At 37.2% G+C, this 18194-nt stretch overlaps 1 protein-coding gene and 1 long non-coding RNA gene across 4 annotated transcripts in view; one reads left to right on the top strand and one right to left on the bottom strand.

The window, feature by feature from the left end:
• The window catches only part of MMS22L (MMS22 like, DNA repair protein), a 90542-nt gene extending 73254 nt beyond the window's left edge, over nucleotides 1-17288 (bottom strand). For 2 of the 3 annotated variants that reach the window (XM_058175007.1, XM_058174993.1), the window contains exons 1-8: nucleotides 17116-17288; nucleotides 13705-13898; nucleotides 12284-12409; nucleotides 10642-10694; nucleotides 7688-7775; nucleotides 7430-7604; nucleotides 5740-5833; nucleotides 1558-1688 (exon numbers count right to left, since the gene is read on the bottom strand). In XM_058175007.1, coding sequence (XP_058030990.1) covers nucleotides 1558-1688; nucleotides 5740-5833; nucleotides 7430-7604; nucleotides 7688-7775; nucleotides 10642-10694; nucleotides 12284-12409; nucleotides 13705-13883 — 846 coding nt within the window. In that variant the 5' untranslated portion in view covers nucleotides 13884-13898; nucleotides 17116-17288. The remainder of the gene's footprint in view (nucleotides 1-1557; nucleotides 1689-5739; nucleotides 5834-7429; nucleotides 7605-7687; nucleotides 7776-10641; nucleotides 10695-12283; nucleotides 12410-13704; nucleotides 13899-17115) is intronic. The other variant, XM_058175001.1, reaches the window with a different exon arrangement.
• A 242-nt stretch (nucleotides 17289-17530) lies between these two features.
• Nucleotides 17531-18194, top strand: part of LOC131188599 (uncharacterized) — a 44359-nt gene continuing 43695 nt past the window's right edge. Inside the window, exon 1 of the long non-coding RNA XR_009152809.1 lies at nucleotides 17531-17628. This is a non-coding gene — a long non-coding RNA (uncharacterized LOC131188599). The remainder of the gene's footprint in view (nucleotides 17629-18194) is intronic.

The raw sequence follows: 18194 nt of genomic DNA, 5'->3' as shown, positions 1-18194 counted from the left end.
GAAAAATTATTGAAACTGTCCTACTGTTAACACTTAGAGAAGGTAATTTTCCTTCTTCCTGATGCATTCTAGAAACTCTGGAAACAATTTTTGGAAGAATGACCTACCTAAAAATCACATTTCAATAATCTGCTTATATTTGAAATTTCAAGTGCCACATTGACCATTATTAAATAATGCATAAGCAAATTTGTTTAACATTTATATACATTCTAGAAAAATGCTTTTAAAACTAATACACTAAGTACAGGTCTTATCCTCTCTATATTTGTTTGGTGTCCAGTTTGCTGAATTCAACAGAGCTTGTTCTTAAGTACTGTGGTTATTTAAAGTACCGTGTCAGTTATTAAGGGCTACCATTCAAGATGGTTGACATTATAGTTAAAACCTTAAGTCCTGTTATACTCTATATCATGCAGAAAACCAACATGGGTTTTAGAATAATTCAAATAAAAGGGACACACCAGAAACAGCTTCTTTTTCTACTCCCCACAGTATCAGCATGAAAAAGAAAAAAATAAAGTCATAGACTGCATAAATAGTTCTTAAGAAATTTCTGCAGCATTAACTTTATAAACTCTCTATTCCTGAAAGTATGATAAAACTATGTTATTGCTAAATAAACGAATATTTTCAAATTATTCAACACTAATTTTTATGATAGAACCTATAAATGCACAAGTTTAATGCCATACGTGATGGAATAAAAACACTACATTGTTCCGAAGCAATGCAATATTTCCTGAATTTTTTAATCTGCCATCTTTAATCAAATGAGTTATACCTTGATGTACCAGCAGGTGGTATTGTAGTCACATATAGCAACGGAATACCACTCCCCTTTTAAGATTTAAAAAGTTTCATTCCATTTTGCATTACATTTGGAAGATAAATACTTACTTTTTACATGTCACGTAGATTTGCCCTTTACCCAATTCAAGGCTAACCTATTTGATAGTTTAGAATTAATTAGCTGAATAATTTATTTTGCACTTGGGAACTTTGGAAGGTAAAGGAAACAATGCCTAAGAATGATTTATCAAACAAACCTTTTAATTTTTTTTTTTAAAAAGGAGACTACTAAAAATTGTGTGTGTGTGTGTGTGTGTGTGTGTGTGTGTGTGTGTGTGTGTATGTTTGTATGTGTGTGAGGGCATGCCACTCCTCACACATTTTATAATAAATGTACAACTAAAATTACGAGATAAATGGATATAAAAACTCTTGTAACCAGGTCTTTTGCTTCCTGTCACATTCTAAAGACTGTTGATCTCTTTAGAGCATTAGGGCCATAGGAAAACATCTGGAATTTTCCACTTGTCAAAGACATTGCTCATTTTTAGAGTTCACAGATTTCATTTCTGGACAAAGGCATTTCTCAAGCTGTATTTTCATTTAACTACCTCACACAGAAGAATTCATAGAAGTAGCATCTAACCAAAAGCACTAAGATTAATTTATCTGGGAAACACTGTTTTAATATATATTAATAGATACATTTCTACTGTCTCAGAAATTTAGGCAATACTACCATAATATTGAATAAAATTGCAATACCTTTGAATACCTCTTAACTGACAAATTTATCAGATCATATAAGAGATTACCACAGTGATCTTCGAACAAACTGATATTGGTTAGATTTTCTCCAGTTAAATTTGTAAATCTGTGAGCATATATGGTTTGCCCTAGAAAATACGAATAGAATGAGAAAATCGAATTAATGAACGTAGAAACAGAAATATGTTTTCAATGCAAAAACAAACAACTGCAAACCAAAGCTATAGTCATTCATTTTCTAAATTTATGATAGAGAAAATCTCAAAGTTTGTATCATTTGATGTATCATTTGTGGGTGATCTTGGACCAGTCACTCTCTCACAGCCCAACCCATCTCACAAGGTGGCGAAAATACTTACAATACACCTCACGTTGTGGGGAAAATAGAATGCTCACCATCTTGAGTTAATTAAAAAATAATAAAAGGCTGCATAACAATAAATAAATAAATGAAATAAAAAGTTTGATATCACTATCTTTGCAGCAGGATGAAAATGACCAGTGCTGGTTCAGTAACAGAGTCTTATATCCTGTTTTAGATATAGATTCTTGTAGGGCCATGCAAAATATTTAATTGAAAACCATTTCCTCCCTGCTTCCCAAGAAAAAAGTTTTTAAAAATATTACATATCATACTTATCTACACAGGAAGCTTTATAGACTAAATTGGTCATGATGAAATTAATGCTGATTCCATTACTGTAGCTTCGTTAGTTTCCTCTAAGCATAATTAACTTTGGTCCAAAATTATTATCGCAACACATAGGAATTCCTTTACTCTTAATTTCTCTTCATCGGTGCCTGCTTCAAATGGCCTCTGCGAAAACGCTATTTACATTTGGAGATTGCTCAGGAACAGGGAAAGGAACAGGAATGCCTTTGGCTATTAATGTTCAGTTAGGACTGAAGAGAGGGAAAACATTATTGAGAAAGCACCACTACATTCATGAGTAGGAAGGGAGCTTGGGAGATAAGAGAACTACATTTGAAGATGGTTTGAGTTCTGCATTTCCCCAACACCGCTGTTTCTTAGGCTGCTCTTTGTCCCTTTTTCTCTCAGACTACTGAAAGGAAACTCTAAAATTTAGAAGGGGGAATGAAAGCAGTAGCAATAGCACTTAGACTTCTATACCATTTCATAGTGCTTTTACAGCCCTCTCTAAGCAGTTTACAGAGTCAGCATATTGCCCCCGATAACAATCTGGCTCTTCATTTTACCCACCTCGGAAGGATGAAAGGCTGAGTCAACTTTGAGCCTGGTGAGATTTGATCTGCCAAACTGCTGGCAGCCGGCAGTCAGCAGAAGTAGCCTGCAGTACTGCACTCTAATCTCTACGCCACCGTGGCTCTTGCAATATTTGGAAGGAAGGCATGGCCGCATAAACAGCTCCTCAGACCATAAGCACCCTAACTAGCTTTTGATTACAAACTCTAAATTCTTATTGTTAAATAATGTACAAAGGACGCAATCTGGGATTAAGCATTGTAAAACATAATAAAGATGGATATAATGTTGAAAATACCTGCGTTTTCTCCTTCAGCCATGTGTTAAATTAGCTCTCACAGTGAATCTGAACAAACTTTTCCTACTATAGTGTGTGACCTTCAGTGTCTGCCCAGTTCAGAATATAAACCCTGTATATTGTGCAACTCCAAGAACAAATATTTAGGGTAGTCTGAGTACACAGTACATATATTGAGTAAATGTGAATAAGGTGCCTTATTGTCACTTAATTCATACCTTTTTATCAATTATTAAATAAACTTGTGGAAGTATAGGTATAGAGAAGTTAGAAATAAGTGGCATTCATCTATCATTGAGCAGCTAAGATTGACAGTACTCTATATCAGTGCTGAATGATGTCTGGTTACCACTGATCCCTTTAAAATGGAGTTGTCAATCAAGGAATTGTTTTTGAAAAAATCTGAGTACATCTTTACGCTTCATTGGCTAGAGTAACCAGGATCTCTTGGAATAGCCATTTTTGACTCCACAATGTGTTTCGAATATGAGTAATTCTAAACATTGCATTTTTCTGGATATTTTAAGAGAATTTACATGAATAATTTTAAAAATACCACAGCATAATCACGTGTGAGCACACATTACACTTACGTGCCTTCAAAATATTTTTATAACTTCATTAATAAAGATAACTGTTAAATTTGGAATTCTGCTCTAATATTCACAGACTGTTGAGCATGCAATATGTGTAAGAACCTTTTACCCTCTCAAAATACAATGAAAACCAAATGTATTTGTAAAGAATTAAGTTAGAAATTCCATCAAAATCAAAAGGACAGTAAGGTTTATTGATTTTAAATCAATAGGACAAATAATAAATGGATAGATGCATTGATCTTTTAATTGATTTATAAGTGAAGTTTTGCTGTGAAATTATATAAATCAGTTGAGTTATTCATTGATTTTTAAAAATGGTGCTGCACAGTTGAGTCAATCTCATTAAGGCTGTTTATAATTTATAATTTGAGGACTAAAAGATTATAGTTAAAAGAAATGAAGTAGAAATAACCTATTTTAGGAATCCCCAAGCTAGTTCCTTCAGAATATTGTTTGGATTTCAACCTAATATCAGACTTCAGTCTCCATAATTCACTGCCATTTTTCTAATTTAGGATACCAGGAATTTAAGTTTATCATATTCTGGCAGGCACTAGGATGAGGAAGACTGATCTTCCCAATCACCAGATATCCACATAAAATGGTAATCTGATCTTTTCTGTTTTATTTAGCTTCCATTGTTTAAAAACATGTTTGGACTCTTCCCCTAAATAGCAAAAAGTAACAGGAATCACAATCTATTTCCATATTTCAGTTTCTCTTTTATTTCTTGGTGAATTACTTGGAAATATTTTTACTGCATCTCCATGAATCTTAAATTATTTGTTACTAAATAGTCTTAACCACCATTGTGTAAGTTTAGGTTTTAACAGAGCTGTGGGCAAATGAATAGCTGTAAAAATTAAAACTGTAAATAAATAAATGCAAACATTTTAAAGCCCAATTTTGCAAGCAAAAGTAAACAAACTCATCAAACTGTAGTATACTTAAATGAGTGTTTCCCATTATACCTGAAAATTTGAATTCTTAATTTTAATGTCAACTTGCTAAAACCTGGACCATGAAGTCCTGGTTTAAGAATCTTAATAGATCCGCCAGCTACCAACCAAAATCCCAGAGGTAATGCAAGTACCAAATTTAAAAATATGAAGATTGATGTAAGAATGTCAGCATGTAGAGAGAGTCAAGGATGAATATGCCTGATAATCAGTAATGCAACCCACAACTTCTCCCCTTCCTTTCGTAGACTGCATCACTTTTCTTGTGTTTGTCCACCCTGCCCTACACATAAGGAGGGATCAAAGCAGAGCAAATGCTAGAAGAGCCAGAACTCACTAATTAAAACTGAGATCAATTTTGTCATTGAAAATTGTACAGTTAATCCTTGAAGTATCACCATTTGTATAGAGACTAAACTTACAGGGACACTGAACATTTGGTGGTTATACCCAGTCCCTAAACATACAGCCATTGCAGCAACTCCAAAATCAAAATGTGGCCACTTAGCAGCCCTCCAGCATTTATGACCACAGGCGCTTCCATCTACCTATCTCCCCCCACCTCTGCTGGCTCTGCCACCCGTATACCCCCAGATAACCTTCACTGTTGTCTTCTTGCTACTGATGAGATAACAACTAGCCTCTTTCTTTAGGCAGGTGTTGACCGTGCCAGGCTTCTTCCCAAGGCCATGGTGACCTCTTGTCCAAATTGTGCATAGCCTATTGAAGAGGTTTTGGAAAGCAGATTGTGTTGTCCAGATCAGCGGTGGCAGAGGCAGTGGAGTGTAAGGTGGCCAAAAGGGAAACGATGGGGGGATGTAGGCAGATGAGTGAGTTGAAAAGAAGGCAATAGTTTATCTTACCACGGCTTGAGGCTGGGAGGGACGAAATCAGGAGTAGTTTGGATCAGGTAAGATCCTTGGCTAACAACTGCTGGGATCTGCACATTTCATAATATTAAATACACTTCTTTATGAAGACTACAGAATATGAACTCTCCTTAAGACTATTGCTTTAGCAATTATTTGCATGTGTTTTATTTATCCTTCCAAATCCCAAATGACAAATAACACAAAGGATATAAACAAAATGACTCACTTTGCATCTTTTCACCAAGAAGATGGAGGATTTCCAACACTGACCAGTGAATGTCTATGTACAGATGCAGCAAGTGCCATGATGGAGGAAATAACTACATTAAAAATATCCAAGAAAAATACTGCATGTTATATTTTAATTTCTATATGCAGAATACACTGTGACATATAAAGATTTTAAAATGAACCGGCCTTCCATGTGTTGGAAACAGATTGATAATTAATGTAGTACGTACATGTAATATTAAAATGATGCCAAATATTGTTACTTTTAACAGAACTCAACAGAGAAAAGACAATTCTTTAATAACAAAAACTATCAGGCCCTATTATTACTATGGTAGTGTAAATAGGTATCCAGTCACTTAAAAATTATAGTACCACTACAGATTAGTCTTCATTTAGTAACAACTAGGACTAACAACTTGGTAGTTAAGGAAAGAGGTCTCTAAGTGAAACTAACTATGCTTACAATATTACTTCTGTTTCCTTTGACCTGTGAAGCTCATAAATACAAAAGCTGGTTGCAAAATTACATTTTCAACACTATTATAACTGCAGTCACTAAACAAGATTTTAAAATGAACCAACCACTGCAGTCACTAAGCAGCTGCTAAAAGAGAACTCCCTGTATATGTAGTATATCTTTATCTCTTTTTTACCCTCAGGAATGATTTTCATTTTTATCTCAGCATACATATAAACTATAATATTTTGAATTTCCTATATATCCAATAGTAATTATTTAATATACTACAAGAACATCTGGTTTATTTGTACTTATTTGTACCCTATGACTATCATTAAGTGTTGTAAGTGATGTACCTTGATAAAGGTATTTTTTCTTTTATGTACACTGAGAGCATATGCACCAAGACAAATTCCTTATGTGTCCAATCACACTTGGTCTATAAAAAAATCTATTCTATTCTATTGTTTTGAGAAACAATGATGGGCAATTCAACTCTTCCGAGTTCAGGGAAAGTGTGGGGATACAAAGTACTTTGTGTACTTTTATACGGGTCGAGTCCACTGTCCTATGGAAGTAGGATTGTCCATCTTAGTAGCCATAGAGAAACTTGTGAAAAATTTCCTAAAATAGTGGAGAAGAAAACAAGCTGAACTTGGATTGGGACTTTGGGAACTGAATGAAAATAAGGAGCAGAGACATTAATCCCCCATCCACCTATTCCTAAAGACATATATATTCTAGAAGGCAGACCTCCTAATGCAGGGGTCTCCAACCTTGGCAAGTTTAAGACTTGTGGACTTCAACTCTGGGAGTTGAAGTCCACAAGTCTTAAACTTGCCAAGGTTGGAGACCCCTGCCCTAATGTACAGTATCTCACACACGTGCATACTAGAGACAAAATCTTCCCCAAATTCAGAATTAATGGGGAAGAAAGACCAGGACCTGTGTATGAAGTTCAACAGGCAAGATGAGAAACCTCCTGGGAGCTGGCCTACAAGTTAGAGATATTCCATATCTATGCCAAGAGATAAGCCCTAGTAATATCAACTCTTAGGTCATCACTTGATAATGGTAGTTGACTTTGTGCCATATCTTATCATACTCCCCTGTGGCTTCTCATCAATGTACATCATCAACATTTACAAATAATAAACTCTGTAGTTCTGTATAATCCTCATGTTTGATAATATTACTTATAAAGAAAAAAAAGACAGACAACCTTTGCTTGAGGCAGAATGGTATTTCCTTCTAGAATGCAAGCAGGGAGGTCATATAGGCGGCCAATATGCAGCGTCAAAGAATAGAGTTCTTCAACAATCAAGGAAGGGAGTTGTGCTTCTTGTTTCTCATATGGATGGAACAACTCATCCTCTGTTTCATGTGGCTCCAGATACCTGAAAAAATTCATGGAGACATAGTACCACACAACATAAAATATACAAAATGGATGAAACAGGACTTACGCTTGACATCTCACCTGAAGATGAAAACTTTCACATATTGCAGAAACTCCACACATTTTTGTCTCATATTATGTGCTTCTAAATGACGGTTTGCAGCTTGACCTAAAATAAATTAGAAATTAAGGATGGGCTCTTAAGGAGTTCGTGCACTACACAATTTTACTTGATGTTCACATTAAGGGTAAACAACAATACCTATTATCATTGCAATAGTGGTGAATATCTGTAGCTCGGGTATAGGACAAGGGTGAAGGTTTGTTCTCTGAGCTTCTGGGTTGTTTTCCAAATGTTTCGTTACCAGGCTAGGTAACATCTTCAGTGGAGTTTAGGGAGTGTCAGTATTCTTCCATTTATAAGGGCTTCAGGTGTGGGTGTGTCAAGTGACGGTCTTGTGATTGACACACCCACATTTGAAGCCCTTATAAATAGAAGAACACTGACATCTCCTAAACTCCGCTGAAGATGTTACCTAGCCTGGTAACGAAACATTTGGAAAACAACCCAGAAGCTCAGAGAACAAGCCTTCACCCTCATGTATTATCATAATTGCATATTAAGGGCAACCCTAGATTCACCCCGAGTTGAATCATCTACACCAATTTAACAAGAATAAGCCAATTCATAAACTAGGGGTTTTAATCGTCAATTGCGACCTCTTAGGATGCTGTGAACAAATGTGCATATTTTGAAGGGCTCGGGCACCAAAGCTAGAAATCCACCCAGGAACTTCTTAAAGAAGTGAACTTCTTAACATTTTGCCTAGACATACTGGCTGAGGTTTTCCCAAGGGAAACAAAATCTGGACTATTGTCCACCACAGTCTTAAACAAGAGTACAAATGGTAAAAAAAAAAAAGAGAGAGAGAGAGTATCTCTCTTCTCTTAAGTGCTGAGGGAGAATGAAAAATTTGGGGACATGGAGGGGAGGGAAAGATGTCAGTCAAGGCAATCATCCTTAGCAATGACTGCCACTGGCAATTTTCACAATTTTCACCCCTGGGCTCCCTTTACATTCTGTGCAAAGAGTCCAAGTTTGGTCTCTCCTGTTCTTTGCCAAAGGCTGCTTTTCCTTTCCCTGATACTCCTCACTTGGCCAAGGTGGGGAGCCTGAACCCAAGCAGCCCACTTTCCCAAGGCAAGACAGTTAAAATCCACATTATACATTGTGCAATTCCTGGAAAAGCTTTATAAGCCAGAAGCTGAAAAAAGACCGAGGCAGAGGAAAAATGGCTTCTTTGCACATTTTCACATACATACAAAGTGGATCAAAGCAGGCATCAACTCCGAAACAAGAAGGCACTGAGGCTAAGCCTTTCCTTCCAGGCTTTGGGAACCAATGAAGAAATGCCCTTTTTGTTTTGCTTGTTTTAGTGCCTAATATGAAAAGTTAAAGAACTTAGCCTTTCCACAATCTTGCAGTATCCAGTTTTGTTGGACTATGGTGCAGTTCAGTCATTCTGTGCCCAGAATTCCTCAATGGTGGGTCTTGGGAAAGTTTGTATGCGTTTGTGAGAGTATTACTATCCAATCAGATGGCACAGAAGGGAAAAGATGATGGATGTATCTATCTATCTATCTATCCATCCATCCATCCATCCATCCTGCCTTTATTACTTTTTAAGTAGCTCAAGCTGGTGAACATATATAATACTCTTTCCTCCTCCTATTTTCCCCACAATAATAACTTTAACTTAACTGAGGTGAGTTGGGCTTAAAGAGAGTTACTGGTCCAGTCATCCAGCCAGTTTTTCATCCCCAAGCAGGACTAGAACTCACAATGTCCTGGTTTCCAGGCCAGTCCCTTAAACACTATACAACCTAAGCATACAAATGATTTTTTTCTCTGATGGTTGTGATGGAGCTGTTTAAATACGTTTTTGTGTCAGGATTGGGGAGCCCATTGGCTACAGTTTCCTTTATCTTTCACTATTAGCCATATTGGTGGGAGACTAATGGGAATTTTAATTCAGCAACATCTGGAGCATCACAGCTTCTTAATCTCATATTCATTTCAAAGCCTATCAATGTTGTATGTATCTTTAAAGGCATTTATGGAGCTTCTGCTTTATGGCTGTCCACTCAGAATATGCTGGCAACCTCTCTATCTATTAAGCAAAAAAGTATAATTGTATTTAAATGAGTAATGTTTTGCTCACATTTCCTGATATTGAAAACATGAAGTACCAAATCAGCTTCAAATTTTCTGTTAGATTATTTGGATAACTGCACTGCTTTTAAGGTTTTTGTTTTTTTTAAAAAATAGGGTTGTGAAATTTGTTATGTATACCACACAGCATCAAGATGATAATATTTCTTTTGCTTTACCCCCTCTCTTTCTGTCCCAGAAGAAACATTAAGGCATTATACCTCTCTCTCACACACATGTAGCAAATAATAAGCTAAAAACAGTGTAACTAAAAATATGTCCAGAAAAATAATTTCTTTAAAAAAAAAACACCTCAAAATTACTGGGTCAAAATGTGTCTCCCACATTTAAGTGTTGACTGAAAAATAAATATATATATAAATATATAAATATATATAAATATATATCTGATTCTGGCTAGATTGCCAGAATCAGTATAGGATGCCAACTTTTTTATCATAGCTGTCTAAGAATTATTACAAGAAGAATTACTGTGCAAGTGGTCCCCAACCTTTCTAGCTCCACGGACTGGCAGTGGCGGATGGTTTCGCTTGCGCAATCTCGATCCTATGCATGCACAAATGAAGCTTTGTGTGCTCGCCTGCTGCTTGCATGGCCCACTTCTCAACAGGACGCGTCCCGGTGCTGGTCTGTGGACCAGGGGTTGGGGACCCCGGCTTACCATATTAAACGTATATCCATATATACCTGTATATGTATGACTGTCTTGGATAGGCTCCAAGTATTTATCTTTGTGTACACACAATTTTATTGTACAAACTCTTGTAAGGCACATGTAAATTAAAAATATTTTATAATTTACCAAAGTCCGATGAACTTGACTGAACAAGGTTTTCTAATCTGTATATGAATTGTCTGTCAGGATTAAAAGAAAAAGATGTTATTGAAAACAAAAGTATATACCCAAATACTGTATTCAAATCATACAGGTATCTTTACACAGAGATACCATACATTATGGTCATATCTTATGATTCATGATGAATCTATTTATGATGACTATGACCATGATTTATCACTTATATTTTTTATTTCACTGAAGCTTATGCACCAAAGACAAATTCCTTGTGTGTCCATCACACTTGGCCAATACTGTATATACAGCACACGCATACGCACACACATTATACTTGTTAGACTTCCTTTTAAAAAAACATTTATCTCTGCAAATCATCATGCCAACAAGCTTGCCAGCCTAGGTAAAGCATCTTTTCAGAGAAGGATGGATTCTTCAATCTTTACTAGGAGTTTCTTTTATAAACAGCTTTAACTTCCATTAAAGTTCAGTAACAATGCACTTTAGGGACACGATGGCTTAGTGGCTAAGACGCTGAGCTTGTCGATTGAAAGGTCGGCAGTTCAGCAGTTCGAATCCCTAGTGCTGTGTAATGGGGTGAGCTCCCATTACTTGTCCCAGCTTCTGCCAACCTAGCAGTTCGAAAGCACATAAAAAATGCAAGTAGAAAAATAGGGACCACCTTTGGTGGGAAGGTAACAGCGTTCTGTGCGCCTTTGGCAGTGAGTCATGCCGGCCACATGACCACGGAGCACTAGCTCTTCGGCTTTGAAACGGAGATGAGCACCGCACCCTAGAGTTGGGAACGACTAGTACATATGTGTGAGGGGAACTTTTACCTTTACCTTAACAATGCACTTTAATCAGTGGTGAAATCCAAATTTTTTTACTACGAGTTCTGTGGGCGTAACTTGGTGAGTGTAGTGTGGATTGGTGGGCGTGGCAGGGGAAGGATACAGCAAAATCCCCATTCCCTGCCCACTCCTGGGAGGATATTGCAAAATCTGCATTCCTACCCCACTCTGGAGCCAGCCACAAGTGGTATTTGCTGGTTCTCCAAGCTACTCAAAATTTCCACTACCAGTTCTCTGAACTGCTCAAAATTTCCACTACTGGTTCTCCAGAACCTGTCAGAATCTGCTGGATTTCACCCCTGACGTCAATAATACAGTTAGTGAAAGTCCTCAGAACAAATACTTGGAACAAAATAGTGTAGGGTTTAAGAAATATGGAGCAATATAATAACCAACAATATATTCCAGGAATAATAATAATAATAATAACAACAACAACAACAACAATAACAACAACAGCGTAATTATTTAATAATAATTAAATAACTACATGATTATGCATGAAACATGTAACAGTGATACCCACTGTCATTGAGGCACTTGATACCATGCCCAAAAATTTTACAAAATACATCAAGAAATTGCAGCTTCCTGCAATACCACCAGTGGAACTACAAAAAACAGTGCTACTTGGAACACTGTACATTTAAAGAAGATACTTGGTTGATACCTAGGATGCTGGCAGCAACCCGTATCAATTATCAGCGCCAGTCAATAATATTTGTGATACATTTTTAAATGTTCACTTGACTGAATTTCATGTTTAATGAATAAAATAAATAATAATATCATACCTCAGTAATCCAAAGAGAAACGTACAAGATTCAACTAAAGCAATTTCAGTAACCCATTGAAAATCAAATAATTCCACAATGTCCTTTTCATAATCAATTGGAAAGGGATCCAGTCCCAGTAAATTCCTAAGAAACAAATTTAATATTGTTTATAGTTCCTTAAGCAACATCCATTGACATTCTTTGACTGGGCCCCCTCCAGGTAAGCTGGAACTTCATTTTACAACTAATTCCAATATTTGCCCCAACTGGAAGGTTGAACACATCTATTCAATTTGTATTTTATTACTATATCATAGCTTTGCACATTGGTGACCAAGATAATTGTTATATGTCCCCTGGTGTATGTCTTCGTATGCACTCTATTTTAGAAGGCCATTTAAAACTAAACTGTGTATATATTAAAAAATCTAATTGAAATGTAACTATTTATTTGCTGCTTGAATTACTTCATGTACCCCATAAATGATTAGCTTTGCAGTACTGTATAAGCAAATTTCTTAACATGAAATGCATAGGGATCTCAGGAAGTGGATCTCTAGCTCAGGGAATTTTTATATACAGAACAACCACATAAATTATCTACAGCAGGGGTGTCAAACTCAAGGCCCAGAGGCTGGATCTGGCCCACGGGGTGCTTAGATCTGGCCCATTGAGCCGCCCTGGAAATAGCAAAGGACTGGCTCGCGGTGCCTCTGCCAGCAAAAATGCAGCTAGGGAGGGCCATGTGCTCCATTTTCGCTGGCAAAGGGTTGCAGGAGGCTGTCCTAGCTGAAAACAGAGCTCATGAAGGCTCCCCAATCTGTTTTTGCTGGCAGAGGTTTGCAGGAGGCCATCCCAGATGAAAACGGAGCTTGGGGGCCCATTTTCACTGGCAGAGCGCTTGGGCCACCACAGGCATCCCCAACATGAGTGATGTCAAGCTGGCCACGCTCATTCTGGCCACGCCCACTCCAGCCCACTGAGGTCAAACACAACCCTGATGCGGCCCTCAATGAAATTGAGTTTGACACCCCTGATCTACAGGAAAACTAATTCATGGCCTGTATGTTATAATTCTTTGAATCACTAGTACTAGATATAAAATCAGCATTATAAATACGTTTATTATATAACATATAACCCAAACTAAGTAGAAGAAATATTGTAGAGATATTCCATAACAGCAATATAAAGAATTATCCCCAGGATCTATTCAAACAAAAGCCGAAAACACTAATGGGATCATAGTGGCACACAGCAGCTGTTAGAAGAAGCTAATTAAACATTCCAAATTCTCAGTTCTGAACATACTCACACACCAGGGATTTTAATACTATTCCAAGTAATTATGATACTGGAACATTCTTAGTAAAATCCAGCCTGTCTAATAGTATGTTCAAAATAAAAGTCCCATGAGCAGCATTTTAGGTTTTACATACCTCTTAAGAGAACCACTTGCTAAATAAGAATCAGGAGAAAAGCTTTTTCCTTCACTTTTAAGGTCTGAGACACAGGAGAAAGAAAGAACTTGGGAGTAATGTCCTTCTATTTCCATTGCGGCCTCTAAGCTGTCAGTAAATGAAGAAGGCACGGAGTGAGTGCTGGAGTCATCATCCATTGTTCACGCTTTTCCCTGGAAAAATAAAAACATGCAGCATACATTTTTCCACGTTTGGTTTCTTTGAATTATCAGAACTAAATCTTACCTATTAAAGCAGAATGTAATAGATTTCCCACAAGGACTTAGAAATATGTCAAGGCACAATAAGTTTTCAAATCAGCTGAGCATCCGAGTACGTAAGAATCCCAAAACTATCAACTAAATTCATTGTGTCAGCTCAAACATAACATTAAACTAGCTGTAGATTAATATTTACAGTTATTTTCCAGATTTATTGCAGTAGAAATCTCATCATTCACAACCAATTTTCAAGTTAGATGGGTAATGGAGGTTATAGTACAACATACTCCATCTTGCTGGGGAAAACCAAATAAACAGCAGTCATAATAATTATAAGATTGATGCTGAGCATTTATATGTTTCCTTCTTTTCTTTTTACATAGCCATGAGACTATGAGCATTTATTTCCTTTTTAATTAATCAGTAGAGCATCAATTCACAGAGTTTACATATTTTGTCACGCCATTGTGCAGCTTTTGTTTGTCCTTTGAGACCAGTGTGATTTTTTATTCAATTTATATCCTGACTTTCTGCTATAATGAATAAATTTACAGCCCAGCCAATTTTACCTTAAATCAGCTATGATTTAACAAGCCAACCCTTAATGTTACATATGAACTACATCAGCAGGTCCAACAGATGCAAGTTCTTTACAATGCCATAATTCAATATTTATGTTATGTTACTGAGGTAGATATGACATTCTGAGGAGGAGCTTCTGGAATGTCTCCATTATCAGAGATTATGATAATACCTACAAAAAAGATAGGCTTCCTCAGCGGTTCCTCAACTTGAGAAGTTCTCGATTAGTTCTGTCAGGTTCCCACCTGACTGTCTTTTCTGTCCCCAAGAGACCTTTTCATTTTTCTCAAGTTTATTCATTACAAATTTAATCTTGGCGATACATTTTCTTCTATTCTTGGGATTGTTACTTATTAATTTCTTATGAATTTTTAAAATTTGCCGTCTATTTTTATTCTCTCTCGGGGAATCTCAAGCTACTTTAATACATGCATAAATAATAACTAGCTTGTGATGATTTTGCTTTTGTAAATTTGAACAAACTATAATAGTCCAATAAATATTTTCCACTAGGGATGTACATATAGAAGAAATGGCATTATTTTTTAGGGAGACAGCAATTCTAAGTAGAATAGAATAGAATAGAATTTTTATTGGCCAAGTGTGATTGGACACACAAGGAATTTGTCTTGGTGCATATGTGCTCTCAGTGTACATAAAAGAAAAGATAAGTGAACTTGCAAATGGAATTAAAAGACAAATTTTCCACCAGTTCCATCCTATGCTGATTTTCCACCATCAGTTTAAGTGAAATTCCAGCATGAAAGAGATAAGGGACAGTGGGGGGTACCCTTGCTTTGTTTCAAGTGTCTGTTCATATTTCCTTTCTCAATTTATTTTAATCAGAACAAAAATCTTTACATAGGCTTCAAACTGGTATACTCTTAACTAATGGGTTTCATTCTGGAATCTTTCCAGGCAGTGACTATGATATTGAAAAGCTGGATGTGACTTTTAGCAGCTAAATTTCAGATTCATAGACATAGCTGCCTACCTTCTCTGACATAGGATTTCAGTTTAGTTATCAGTTCAGAGCCCAAGAGCCAGACTACTACTATATGTACTAACAATGATTATTTGACAGGTGACACACATTTGTACTAGAGTGTCTCTGTACCAGAACAAAATACATATTTGATCAGAAAAGTATATTCATATCTTTGCTAATTCTTTTTGCTCCATGACAAAAGCAACAAAAAATACCTCTAGATATTTTATTAAAACTATCCCCTTAAATTTAAAGTGTCTTAAATTGGGTAGGTTGTAAGTTAATTCACAATTTGATACTGCTAACAGTGAACACTTTATATGGCCTTTTATTATTTAAGAAAACAGAAAACTGTTAGGTTAAAAATGAAATCCATTTAAGTAACTTTAGATAGTGAGTGACTTTCAGTACTACTATAATGCTCTCTAAATTCCCAGTCAGCACAGCTGTTGCAAGAAAGTATGGGAAATGAAGTCCAAAGCAAGGTAATTTTTCTCCTTGTTCATATTCAAATTAATCTAAATTTCAGATTACAGACCCTATATTTTGAGCCATGATTCTATGAAATATATCTATAAAGAAATACTCCTTACTCAATACAGATATTCCCAGGAAAATGTATTTTGGTGACTCTTAACCAATAATAGTCAAAGACTGGTTGTTAATCTGAGGTTTTTGAAAAGTGGAAACTGCTAGAAGGTTAGACTTCCTAAAAGATGGAGACAACCTATCACACTTTTGTCCAACCTGATTTATACAGGTAGTCCTCGACTTATGATCACAACTGATTTCAAAATTTATGTTGCTAAGCAAGACATGTTAAATAAATTTTGCCGTTTTACAACCTATCTTGCCACAGTTGTTAAGTGAATCATGGCAGTTGTTAAGTTAGTTACAGGGTTGTTAAGTGAATCTGGCTTACCCATTGACTTTGCTTGCCAGAAGGTCACCAAAAAGTGATCACATGATCCCGGGACACTGCAATCATCATTAAATGTCTATGAAGATTCTCAGTCATCCAGGTCATGGTTGTCCCAAAGGTGCTTTTTCAAGAGGCAATTGGACTTTCTGTTTTTTCTTTGAAGACATTTTGCTTCTCATCCAAGAAGCTTCTTCAGGTCTGACCAGATGGTGGGAAATGGAGTCAGAGCTGTAGAAGCTTCTTGGATGAGAAGCGAAACGTCTTCGAAGAAAAACCAGAAAAAAACAGCACCTTTGGGACAACCATCATAAATGTGAGTCAGTTGCCATCTGTCTGAATTTTGACCACATGACCTCTGGGATGCTGCAACGGTTATAAGCGTGAAAAATGGTCATCAGTCACTCTTTGCAGTGACATTGTAACTTTGAACCGTCACTAAATGAACTGTTGTAAAGTCCAGGACTAGCTGTACAGGATTCCCACTCCCGTCACTGCTAGTCATTATTTCCTCATGTGAATCGGGAGCCACAGAACTGGTAGTCCAAGACAATTGAAGGACAAATAATACATACACCAGTCCATAAAACAGCAAACGTAAATCGGGGCTGCAAATAATCGCTGGCGGAGGACAAATCCCGAAACGCGCTTTAAAAACCGGACATGCAAAACGAAGGTACCTGGGACAAAAGCTGCGCGCCCTCTAACCTGCTCAGAGGCTAACGGGGTGGGGGCGTAGCTTGCACAACGCCGATCCTCCCCCACCATCACACTTTCTTCCGCGGAAGAAACTGCAGCGGCATATCCCGCAGCCGCCGCCGCCGCTGCTCCGTAATTCCCGCGCGGAAGCGGCCCCGCGCTACTGCGCGTGCTCAGAGGAAGAAGGGGCATTATGACGTATCACGTTCTCACTGGTCAGAGGAGCTTCCATTCAGAAGCTTTTCCCCTTTTTCCCGCTTCAGGCGGTGTCTTTCTCCCGTGGGAGTTTCCGAGTGGAGGCGGTCGCGGGGGAAGGCTCGGGTGACCTGCTGGGTTGCTTTTGAAACCCGAGTGGCTTCTTGAGATGCTCTTTCCTTCCGCTGATCAGTAAATGCCGGAAGTTCCACCAAGAAGGGATTTCTCGGTTTTCACTCTTAAGAGAGAATTGCGGTCGGCTGGTGATCAGTTGCGATCCCAGCCGGTTTGCTAAATTGGTAAGAACATGTGAATCCCAGCAGTTAGTTAGTTAGTTAGTTAGTTAGTTAGTTAGTTTATTTATTTATGTCACTCATATATAAGATAACAGGTAAAGCTATAAACATAATTTGGATACATGAAAAGAGTAAGTAAAAAGGAATATTAGGACAGTTGGGTTAGTTCACCGTTCGTTTATACCAAGGGTTTCCAACCGTGGCAACTTTAAGCCTGGTGGACTTCAACTCCCAGAATTCTCTCCTGGTTTATACTAACACGGGGCTAAGTTTACCTAGCTTTACACTGTTCGTTCAAAGTGGAAATCATAGGTAGGGTTGATGCTTCGGACTACAGGCAGCCCTCGACTTAGGACCATGGTTGAGTCCAGTAGTTATGTTGCTAAGTGAGAAAACTGAAGCGGACTTTGCCCCATTTTACGACTTTCCTTGCCACGTTTGTTAAGAGAATCGTAGTTGTAAAATTAATAATACGGTTTGTTAAGTGTTTCCCCATTGAATTTGCTTGTCAGGAGATAGCAAAATATGATCACATGACCCCAGGATGTGGCAACCCTTATAACTATGAA

This window comes from Ahaetulla prasina, chromosome 1, assembly GCF_028640845.1.
Source record: "Ahaetulla prasina isolate Xishuangbanna chromosome 1, ASM2864084v1, whole genome shotgun sequence".
In the NCBI taxonomy this organism is placed as follows: domain Eukaryota; kingdom Metazoa; phylum Chordata; class Lepidosauria; order Squamata; family Colubridae; genus Ahaetulla; species Ahaetulla prasina.
This window is presented reverse-complemented; position numbering and strand designations above follow the sequence as displayed.